The sequence below is a fragment of the Pseudochaenichthys georgianus genome, unplaced genomic scaffold (genome assembly GCF_902827115.2).
Source record: "Pseudochaenichthys georgianus unplaced genomic scaffold, fPseGeo1.2 scaffold_151_arrow_ctg1, whole genome shotgun sequence".
Lineage (NCBI taxonomy): Eukaryota > Metazoa > Chordata > Actinopteri > Perciformes > Channichthyidae > Pseudochaenichthys > Pseudochaenichthys georgianus.
The window spans coordinates 6,390-18,134 of NW_027262359.1; the positions used below are offsets into that span (position 1 = coordinate 6,390).

At 48.3% G+C, this 11,745-nt stretch overlaps 1 protein-coding gene across 2 annotated transcripts in view; it reads left to right on the forward strand.

Moving 5' to 3' along the window:
* Positions 1–6,625: 6,625 nt before the first annotated feature.
* cables2a (Cdk5 and Abl enzyme substrate 2a) overlaps positions 6,626–11,745 on the forward strand; it is a 13,381-nt gene continuing 8,261 nt past the window's right edge. For both annotated transcript variants that reach the window (XM_034077347.2, XM_034077348.2), the window contains exons 1-3: positions 6,626–7,053; positions 8,404–8,540; positions 10,880–10,972. In XM_034077347.2, the coding sequence (XP_033933238.1) occupies positions 6,682–7,053; positions 8,404–8,540; positions 10,880–10,972 (602 nt within the window). In that variant the 5' untranslated portion in view covers positions 6,626–6,681. The remainder of the gene's footprint in view (positions 7,054–8,403; positions 8,541–10,879; positions 10,973–11,745) is intronic.

Consider the following 11,745-nt stretch of genomic DNA (forward strand, 5'->3'; position numbering starts at 1 on the left):
CAGCTGGGAGACCAGGGGACACTAAAGAGTGACGCACACAGCTGGGAGACCAGGGGACACTAAAGAGTGACGCACACAGCTGGGAGACCAGGGGACACTAAAGAGTGACGCACACAGCTGGGAGACCAGGGGACACTAAAGAGTGACGCACCCAGCTGGGAGACCAGGGGACACTAAAGAGTGACGCACACAGCTTGGAGACCAGGGGACACTAAAGAGTGACGCACACAGCTGGGAGACCAGGGGACACTAAAGAGTGACACACACAGCTGGGAGACCAGGAGACACTAAAGAGTGACGCACACAGCTGGGAGACCAGGGGACACTAAAGAGTGACACACCCAGCTAGGAGACCAGGGGACACTAAAGAGTGACACACACAGCTGGGAGACCAGGAGACACTAAAGAGTGACGCACACAGCTGGGAGACCAGGGGACACTAAAGAGTGACACACCCAGCTAGGAGACCAGGGGACACTAAAGAGTGACACACACAGCTGGAGACCAGGGGACACTAAAGAGTGACACACACAGCTGGGAGACCAGGGGACACTAAAGAGTGACGCACACAGCTGGGAGACCAGGGGACACTAAAGAGTGACGCACACAGCTTGGAGACCAGGGGACACTAAAGAGTGACACACCCAGCTAGGAGACCAGGGGACACTAAAGAGTGACACACCCAGCTGGGAGACCAGGGGACACTAAAGAGTGACACACACAGCTGGGAGACCAGGGGACACTAAAGAGTGACGCACACAGCTGGGAGACCAGGGGACACTAAAGAGTGACGCACACAGCTGGGAGACCAGGGGACACCAAAGAGTGACGCACACAGCTGGGAGACCAGGGGACACCAAAGAGTGACACACCCAGCTAGGAGACCAGGGGACACTAAAGAGTGACACACACAGCTGGAGACCAGGGGACACTAAAGAGTGACACACACAGCTGGGAGACCAGGGGACACTAAAGAGTGACGCACCCAGCTGGGAGACCAGGGGACACTAAAGAGTGACGCACACAGCTTGGAGACCAGGGGACACTAAAGAGTGACGCACCCAGCTGGGAGACCAGGGGACACTAAAGAGTGACGCACACAGCTGGGAGACCAGGAGACACTAAAGAGTGACGCACACAGCTGGGAGACCAGGGGACACTAAAGAGTGACACACCCAGCTAGGAGACCAGGGGACACTAAAGAGTGACGCACACAGCTGGGAGACCAGGGGACACCAAAGAGTGACACACCCAGCTAGGAGACCAGGGGACACTAAAGAGTGACACACACAGCTGGAGACCAGGGGACACTAAAGAGTGACACACACAGCTGGGAGACCAGGGGACACTAAAGAGTGACGCACACAGCTGGGAGACCAGGGGACACTAAAGAGTGACGCACCCTGCTGGGAGACCAGGGGACACTAAAGAGTGACGCACACAGCTGGGAGACCAGGGGACACTAAAGAGTGACGCACACAGCTGGGAGACCAGGGGACACTACAGAGTGACGCACACAGCTGGGAGACCAGGGGACACTAAAGAGTGACGCACACAGCTAGGAGACCAGGGGACACTAAAGAGTGACGCACACAGCTGGGAGACCAGGGGACACTAAAGAGTGACGCCCACAGCTGGAGACCAGGGGACACTAAAGAGTGACGCACACAGCTGGGAGACCAGGGGACACTAAAGAGTGACACACACAGCTGGGAGACCAGGGGACACTAAAGAGTGACGCACACAGCTGGGAGACCAGGGGACACTAAAGAGTGACGCACACAGCTTGGAGACCAGGGGACACTAAAGAGTGACGCACACAGCTGGGAGACCAGGGGACACTAAAGAGTGACGCACCCTGCTGGGAGACCAGGGGACACTAAAGAGTGACACACATAGCTGGGAGACCAGGGGACACTAAAGAGTGACGCACCCTGCTGGGAGACCAGGAGACACTAAAGAGTGACGCACCCTGCTGGGAGACCAGGGGACACTAAAGAGTGACGCTGCATGTGTCCTCAAGGTGCTGAAGATGTCTCTTGGTGTGTTTTGGAGCATTTGTGTTTCTATATCTGCGTCCTTTCTGCACCCGTCGGCCTCCGTACGTACAGGGTGATGGTCAGGTGAACTGTTTGATGGACAGGGGACAGGAGGACAGCACTGCCTGTAACGCAGTGTTTCTGTCTCACGTAGAGAAACGATGGATCAGCTGCAGACTCCGATACGCTTTGATATTACTGATGGTACGGGCATGTGATAGTCATGGTAACGCTTTATTTTACAGGTCTGCTATTCTTTATTTGTATTTATTTAATTGAATGTATTATATATCATGGTAAGATTTAACGGACCTGTGAAATAAAGCGTTGCTGTACTTTCTTTTATCAGGGTTGTTTTTATATTGTAGTCGTCACAACTTGCGGGAAATGTGCTTGTGTCTGTGTGTGTGTGTGTGCGTGTGTGTGTGTGTGTGTGTGTGTGTCGGGGGAGTCCTGCCACTCCAAAAGAAACTGTGTCCCAGAGATGAGACAGTTTTGTTGTAAACTCTGTCCCGTCGGCTCTGACTTTTTGCAGATGACTGAAATAAACAGTCCGCAGATATAACTCCTTTACCGCTCCTGTTGCAGTAAACAAAACTGATCATGGTGCTAACAACAACAACAACAACAACACTGGTGCACCTGAAGAGGAGCAGGGGAGGGGGCTGTACCTCAAACACACAGCTAGAATCAAAAAGCCTTAAACTGGCCGTGCCAGACGGAGAAGACGAAGAGAAGAAGGTTTCATTTTGTTGTTGTTTCTGAAATAAAGAGCGATGTGTTTACCTGACTGCTGCTGCCTTCTTGTCTGATTGCATCTTAAAGAGAGTTCTCCCTCTCCTGGAGGCGTCTCCTGGTGTGTCTTCTATAGGTTTTAGTGCATGGCAATGGTCCTCCATCTCCTGGTGTGTGTTTTGCGTCTCCTGGTGTGTGTTTTGCGTCTCCTCCTGGTGTGTGTTTTGCGTCTCCTGGTGTGTGTTTTGCGTCTCCTCCTGGTGTGTGTTTTGTGTCTCCTGGTGTGTGTTTTGCGTCTCCTGGTGTGTGTTTTGCGTCTCCTGGTGTGTGTTTTGTGTCTCCTGGTGTGTGTTTTGCGTCTCCTGGTGTGTGTTTTGTGTCTCCTGGAGTGTGTTTTGCGTCTCCTCCTGGTGTGTGTTTTGTGTCTCCTGGTGTGTGTTTTGCGTCTCCTCCTGGTGTGTGTTTTGTGTCTCCTGGTGTGTGATTTGCGTCTCCTCCTGGTGTGTGTTTTGTGTCTCCTGGTGTGTGTTTTGCGTCTCCTAGTGTGTGTTTTGCGTCTCCTGGTGTGTGTTTTGCGTCTCCTGGTGTGTGTGTTGCGTCTCCTGGTGTGTGTTTTGTGTCTCCTAGTGTGTGTTTTGCGTCTCCTGGTGTGTGTTTTGTGTCTCCTGGTGTGTGTTTTGCGTCTCCTGGTGTGTGTTTTGCGTCTCCTCCTGGTGTGTGTTTTGTGTCTCCTGGTGTGTGTTTTGTGTCTCCTGGTGTGTGATTTGCATCTCCTCCTGGTGTGTGTTTTGTGTCTCCTGGTGTGTGTTTTGCATCTCCTAGTGTGTGTTTTGCGTCTCCTCCTGGTGTGTGTTTTGCGTCTCCTGGTGTGTGTGTTGCATCTCCTGGTGTGTGTGTTGCGTCTCCTGGTGTGTGTTTTGCGTCTCCTGGTGTGTGTGTTGCGTCTCCTGGTGTGTGTTTTGTGTCTCCTCCTGGTGTGTGTGTTGCGTCTCCTGGTGTGTGTTTTGCGTCTCCTGGTGTGTGTTTTGTGTCTCCTCCTGGTGTGTGTGTTGCGTCTCCTGGTGTGTGTTTTGCGTCTCCTGGTGTGTGTTTTGTGTCTCCTGGTGTGTGTTTTGTGTCTCCTGGTGTGTGTTTTGCGTCTCCTGGTGTGTGTTTTGCGTCTCCTCCTGGTGTGTGTTTTGTGTCTCCTGGTGTGTGTGTTGCGTCTCCTGGTGTGTGTGTTGCGTCTCCTCCTGGTGTGTGTTTTGCGTCTCCTGGTGTGTGTTTTGCATCTCCTGGTGTGTGTTTTGCGTCTCCTTGTGTGTGTTTTGCTTCTCCTGGTGTGTGTTTTGCGTCTCCTGGTGTGTGTTTTACGTCTCCTGGTGTGTGTTTTGCATCTCCTGGTGTGTGTTTTGCGTCTCCTGGTGTGTGTTTTGCGTCATCTCCTGGTGTGTGTTTTGCGTCGTCTCCTGGTGTGTGTTTTGCGTCGTCTCCTGGTGTGTGTTTTGCGTCTCCTGGTGTGTGTTTTGTGTCTCCTGGTGTGTGTTTTGCGTCTCCTGGTGTGTGTTTTGTGTCTCCTGGTGTGTGTTTTGCATCTCCTGGTGTGTGTTTTGCGTCTCCTGGTGTGTGTTTTGCGTCGTCTCCTGGTGTGTGTTTTGCGTCGTCTCCTGGTGTGTGTTTTGCGTCGTCTCCTGGTGTGTGTTTTGTGTCTCCTGGTGTGTGTTTTGCGTCTCCTGGTGTGTGTTTTGCATCTCCTGGTGTGTGTTTTGTGTCTCCTGGTGTGTGTTTTGCGTCTCCTGGTGTGTGTTGTGCGTCTCCTGGTGTGTGTTTTGCATCTCCTGGTGTGTGTTTTGCGTCTCCTCCTGGTGTGTGTTTTGCGTCTCCTGGTGTGTGTTTTGTGTCTCCTGGTGTGTGTTTTGCGTCTCCTCCTGGTGTGTGTGTTGCGTCTCCTGGTGTGTGTTTTGTGTCTCCTCCTGGTGTGTGTTTTGCGTCTCCTGGTGTGTGTGTTGCGTCTCCTGGTGTGTGTTTTGTGTCTCCTGGTGTGTGTTTGCGTCTCCTGGTGTGTGTGTTGCGTCTCCTCCTGGTGTGTGTTTTGCGTCTCCTGGTGTGTGTTTTGCGTCTCCTGGTGTGTGTTTTGCGTCGTCTCCTGGTGTGTGTTTTGCGTCGTCTCCTGGTGTGTGTTTTGCGTCGTCTCCTGGTGTGTGTTTTGCGTCGTCTCCTGGTGTGTGTTTTGTGTCTCCTGGTGTGTGTGTTGCGTCTCCTGGTGTGTGTTTTGCGTCTCCTGGTGTGTGTTTTGCGTCTCCTGGTGTGTGTGTTGCGTCTCCTGGTGTGTGTGTTGCGTCTCCTCCTGGTGTGTGTTTTGCGTCTCCTGGTGTGTGTTTTGCGTCTCCTGGTGTGTGTTTTGCGTCTCCTGGTATGTGTTTTGCGTCTCCTGGTGTGTGTTTTGCGTCTCCTCCTGGTGTGTGTTTTGCGTCTCCTGGTGTGTGTTTTGCGTCTCCTCCTGGTGTGTGTTTTGCGTCTCCTGGTGTGTGTTTTGCATCTCCTGGTGTGTGTTTTGTGTCTCCTGGTGTGTGTTTTGCGTCTCCTGGTGTGTGTTTTGCTCTGTGTTAAAGTGGATTAGTGGATTAGCTGCAGTGAACTTCTCACCTCGACAGATATATCCTAACCTCATGTCGGGATATCGTTGTGATTAATCTGCGAGGGTTTCCATCAGGGTATTGATCACTTCCACTGGAAAAGATTTCACGGTTTCTCTCAAACTCAACATTTGCAAGTCAATGGGCTGTGACCGCAGAATTCAAATCATGTGCAAATTGTCGTATTGACCCCTAAAACTGCGGAAAGGTGTCAAACTAAAAGCAGCTTCAAGTTAAAACATTGCTGACCATCCTCACATATTGGTTATATTTCAGGTGTGATTTATATTGGGTTTACACTAAGCTGTGAAACATTGATTTAAACCTGGAAGAATAAGAGATTAATATAATTTCATTTAGGGAACAAGTGGTTTAATTAGCTCCTATCAATTTAATATACTTTGTCATTAAATGTAATTACATTTGGTGAAGTATTCCTTTGTTTCTGGAACACATCCCACTATTGTAAAATTCATCACTATCACCACAGCCAATCAGCACTTAGGGGGCGGGTCTATATCAGCTGTCAAGAAAATACATCAGAGCACCAAGGAGGATAATGTAGCTTTAGATTAGGACAAACTAGACCCAACTACATTCAGTCATGCATTCAGAGTAGATAAACCTCCATCAGGACTGCGAGAACACTCCCATACAGTAGGGGGCGGTAATGCAGAATATGAAGAAAATACATCATTACAGCCACAGCCAATCAGGGATCAGGAGGCGGGGAAACATCAGTAGTACTGGTAACTACAGCCAACCAGCTGGCAAGAAAACACTTCACTACCAGCCACAGCCAATCAGCGCTCAGGAGGCGGGGATACTGCTGTAGAACTGATGTGTAATTTGTAAATTGTGTAATTTTGTAATTCATCTTCTTATTGTAATGCTTCTTAATTAATAGTAAGCTTACTTGCTGTACAAATGTACTTTTCTCCTCTGTGGGAGGAATACATGTATTCTGATTCTGACTACAGCCAACCAGCTGCCAGGAAAATACATCACTAAAGCCATAGCCAATCAGCGCTCAGGGGGCGGGACTACAGCATACCGGTACTACAGCCAACCAACAGCCAATAGAAAACATCACTACCAGCCACAGCCAATCAGCGCTCAGGAGGCGGGACTACAGCATGGTACTACAGCCAACCAGCTGCCGAGAACATACCCCGTCCGTCGAGAGAGATATTACAGCCACAGCCAATCAGCGCTCAGGGGGCTGGACTATAGCAGTAGAACCGGTTCCCGTTGCGTATGCGTTTCAACCAACGGCCGCATTTCTAAATAGAATGGCGACGGCTGTCTGCGGTCTGCAGTCCAACGGAAAACCGGGCAAAACACACCGAGAAACCCGCAGGAAAACCAAGGATTCCCGGAGGAGACAAGCGGCTCTATTGTTCCTCAATAATATCTCTCTCGACGGACGGCCGCTGTGGCAGCTCGGCGATGAAAACACGGATCCCACCGCGGCGGAGGAGCAGCACAGAGACCGTGGAGACACGGAGGTTCCTCTGCCGCCGATAGAGATCCAAGAGCCGGCCAGCGCGGTGACACAACCACCGGTCTCTGGAGGAGGCTCGTCCTCCAGCGTCCCGGGGGTTCTCGGTCCTCCTCCCCGGCCTTCAGGAGGGATGTCCCCGGGGCCAGACGGTGCTAATGAGGTATTTAGAATTTATTTATTTATTTAAGAAGATATGTTTTCTCTGTAAGTCTGAGTCTCTCTCTAAGGCACACTAAATCACTCTATTTACCCCATTGATAATAACCAGTACAGGCTCTATATACTGGGAGCTGTGCTGGTCTTTAACCAGTTCACATCTATTATAGCTTTGATTCCTCCTCACCATATATAACTAGTAGAAGTACTCACATATAGTACTAGAGTACAAGTAGAAGTACTCAGATCTTGTACTTGAGTAAAATTAGAAGTACTTAGATCTTGTACTTGAGTAAAATTAGAAGTACTCAGGTCTTGTACTTGAGTAAAAGTAGAAGTACTCAGATCTTGTTCTTGAGTAAAAGTAGAAGTACTCAGATCTGGTACTTGAGTAAAAGTAGAAGTACTCAGATCTTGTACTTGATTAAAAGTAGAAGTACTCAGGTCTTGTACTTGAGTAAAAGTAGAAGCACTCAGATCTTGTTCTTGAGTAAAAGTAGAAGCACTCAGATCTTGTACTTGAGTAAAAGTAGAAGTACTTAGACCTTGTACTTGAGTAAAAGTAGAAGCACCAGAGTGTAGGAATACTCTGTTACAGTAAAAGTCCTGCATTCAAAATGTTCTATGAGTATTCTCATCAAAATATAGTGAAAGTAGAAAAGTATTATCATCTAAATATAGTGAAAGACAGTAAAAGTAGTCGTTGTGCAGATTGGTCCATTTCAGAATAATATATATGATATGTTTTATAATGATTGATCATGAAAGTGTTCTCAAAGCTGGTGAAGGTGCAGCTAGTCTGAAGTACTTTGTAGACTGCAGGGTAGCTGGTGGATTTACTCCAGGTGGAACTAAAGTCTGATTCAACACTTGGTTAGATTTCACATCATTCATCCACATCTGAGAAGTGACTAAAGGTATTAATACATGTAGTGGAGTAGAAGTACACCATGTACCTCTGAACTGTAGTGAGTAGAAGTACACCATGTACCTCTGAACTGTAGTGGAGTAGAAGTACACCATGTACCTCTGAACTGTAGTGGAGTAGAAGTACACCATGTACCTCTGAACTGTAGTGCAGTAGAAGTACACCATGTACCTCTGAACTGTAGTGCAGTAGAAGTACACCATGTACCTCTGAACTGTAGTGCAGTAGAAGTACACCATGTACCTCTGAACTGTAGTGCAGTAGAAGTACACCATGTACCTCTGAACTGTAGAGGAGTATAAGTACACCATGTACCTCTGAACTGTAGAGGAGTATAAGTACACAGTGAACTACAGTTTCATGTTTCAGGTTAAATACACAGGTAGTTTTAATTGCCTTTTTGTTCATAATGTCTTTGCACTTCAGGTGTTCCTGGAGTTTGGCGGAGTGGGTGACCCTCTGACCCCCGACCCCCCCCTGTCCCCCCCACCCGGGCACCAGCCCTGCTCCCGGGTCAGATCCACGCCCGCTGCCCTGAGCCCGGCTCTGGACCCCCGGCAGAGGTGAGAGGCGACACGGGCCTTCTAAAGGTCTCCTACCTTTAGGCAGATATTATAGATCTCAGGTTGTATACAATGGAGTCGAGCTTATTGCAACTTGTGGATTTATCGATTTTTGGCTTAGACGGAACCACGCAGCCCATCATGTCGATGATGGATTTTCCCCCTCCGTCTGAAACCAGAGCCCAGGTTTAGGGGCTTATGCTGCGTTCACACCGGACTAGGGAGAATTTCGTTGACTAAAACTATGACTAAATATGTTCGTCAGCGGCCTTTTTTTCCATGACGAAAACGAGACTATGACGAGACGGCAGTAAACAATAACTGTAACGAAATCATCATGCAATATCGTTGACGAAAAGTGACGAGACGAAAATGTAGTTTACTAAATAACAACTATGCCAAAATCTCTCTTTACTTTCGTTGATGAAAAATGAGGAGACGAAATATTATCAAAGATAACGTTACATCTCTGATAGTCAGTTTTTCTCCCAGCAGTTCCATTTCCGGTGCTGCGGCTGGGCAGCAGCTGTTTCTGTGCTGCGCGCGGCGGTACATTTGAATTACACCGGGCAGCGGCACAATATGAACTGTCAGGAAGACTCGGGTCTAACTCGTGGTCTAACTAACCTTATTTAACAGAAAATAAAATGGCAACAACAGGGCTTAGGAGCAGTGGTCGCGTTAACCGAATACCCCCCGTCAGCGCGAGTGAGTGATACATTGTGCACTCGACGGGTAATAATGGATTATGACGGAAATGTTACGATCCTGTCCGTCAAAATGACTGACAACGAAAAAGTCTAAAGCCACCACTGCTTGGGAGAAAGAAACGATGTGATATTTGGGCCCTTTTTCGCTACAATGAGGCGGAGAAAAAAAGTGACTGCATTGTTTCATCAGAAGGGAAGCAATGTGGCCATAACACAGCTGGTAAACACACCACAAACCAGATACTCTCTGCAAAGCTTCTTAATCATTCAACCTGTGTCTTTCATCAAATAAGGACAAGATAATCTTATTTATTTATATACTAAAATGACAAATTATTGGTTTTGGCGAGACTAGTTTGACTGAAATGTTCTATATAATCTGATGACTAAAAAAGACTCAACAGTTTTCATTGACAAAAAGTAGACTAAAATAATTAGTTTTCTTTGACTAAAATAAGACTAAAATGCTCAGACTTTTAGTCGACTAAAACTTGACTAAAATGTTTACTGTTTTAGGCGACTAAAATAAGACTAAATAAAAACAGGATGAAGGTGACTAAATATGACTAAAACTAAAAAGGAAATTTAACACAGGACTAAGACTAAAACTAAATTAAAAGATAACTGAGGAAATTAACACTACACCGGACGCGATGCGATGTTTGGGGGCAGAGATGTGGACAGACGCGAATTCGCTCCGACGGCGAGCATGAAGCGGTGGACGCGGCACGAATCACGCGATTGAGGCGATTGAACGGGGTCGCGTCAAACGCGAAAGTTCAATTTTTTTCAACTCGAGCGTCAAATTCACGTGACGCGTTCTCGCGGAAGCCAATCAGCGGTGAGGATCTCAGCCTGACGTTCAACCAGAAAACATCAGCCATTAGCAGTTAGCACACAGCTCCTCATATCGGTTCAGAAACTGGACAGAAGTTAAACAAGTACAAACCGCAGACTGCCTGTGTCATGGCGAATACAGTCGCTGGTTTGTTTGTCTGTAGGTCGTTGTTGTGAGTGCGTTAGCTTAGCCGATCTCCATTTAGAAAACACGCATTCTAAAAGGTGTTTCTCTGCCGTCTGTCTGCAGACTCAAAGCATTAGTTCATGGTTTTTACTAACCGGTATCAGTATGTTGTTACTTCGGCATCATTTAGAAACGTGTATTACAATTTAATCACGGTCAAATATGTTCATTTTGTTGTAGTTAGCTCGTCTTGTTTGAATTATGCGAGTAAACACAGCTGGCAGCCGCGGTGAAACTCGAGCGATTAGAGCGAAGCGAATATTTGCATCGCGTCCGGTGTGAACGCAGCATTAGAGATGCCCCGCCCCCTTAGCTTATATAAAATGTGTTGGAGCACTAGCCAATAGGAGTGCGAGTATTATGTGGTGATGTCACTATGTCCCGGAAGTAAACAAACAGTGGAGGGAACGCAGGGATTTTAGCCTTTGCAGACCGTTGACATGCACTAACACGTGTAGAACAAAAAGGAGAATCAGAATACCGTTTACATCGGTTACAATTACACCGTTTACTAAACGCACACCCTGCAGCAGCTCTGAGGGTCGAGCAGCCAGGTGTGCAGCTCAGTCGAAGAGGACCTCTTTAATATTTCAGTTTGTCTTCAGGTTGAGGAACGTCTCCGGCTCTCCTGGACCCAGAGCGCCAAAGAAGGTCCACTTCATCAAGAGCATGAGGCAGTACGACACCCGGGGCTGCAGGTGAGTCTGCTTCACATAGACGCAACACACACACACACACACACACACACACACACACACACACACACACACACACACACACACACACACACACACACACACACACACACACACACCACACACACACACACACACACACACACACACACACACACACACACACACACACACACACACACACACACACACACACACACCACACACACACACACACACACACACACACACACACACACACATCCACACACTGCACACATCTCCACACACATCTACACACTGCACACACACATCCACACACTCATCCACACACACATCCACACACTGCACACATCCACACACTGCACACATCCACACACTCATCCACACACTGCACACATCCACACACTGCACACATCCACACACTCATCCACACACACATCCACACACTGCACACATCCACACACTGCACACATCCACACACTGCACACATCCACACACTGCACACATCCACACATCCACACACTGCACACATCCACACACACATCTACACACACATCTACACACACATCTACACACTGCACACATCCACACACACATCTACACATCTACACATCTACACACATCTACACACACATCCACACACTGCACACTACAGGAAGCCGTGTCACGAGTGGCTGCAGACGTTTCCTGTCAGAGAGAAACAAACAGAATCAGAAATGTCGGATGTGGAAGGCGACACGGTGCTGAAATGCCCCCTGCTGTGCAGCCCCGTGGAGCCGGGACAGAACACAGCT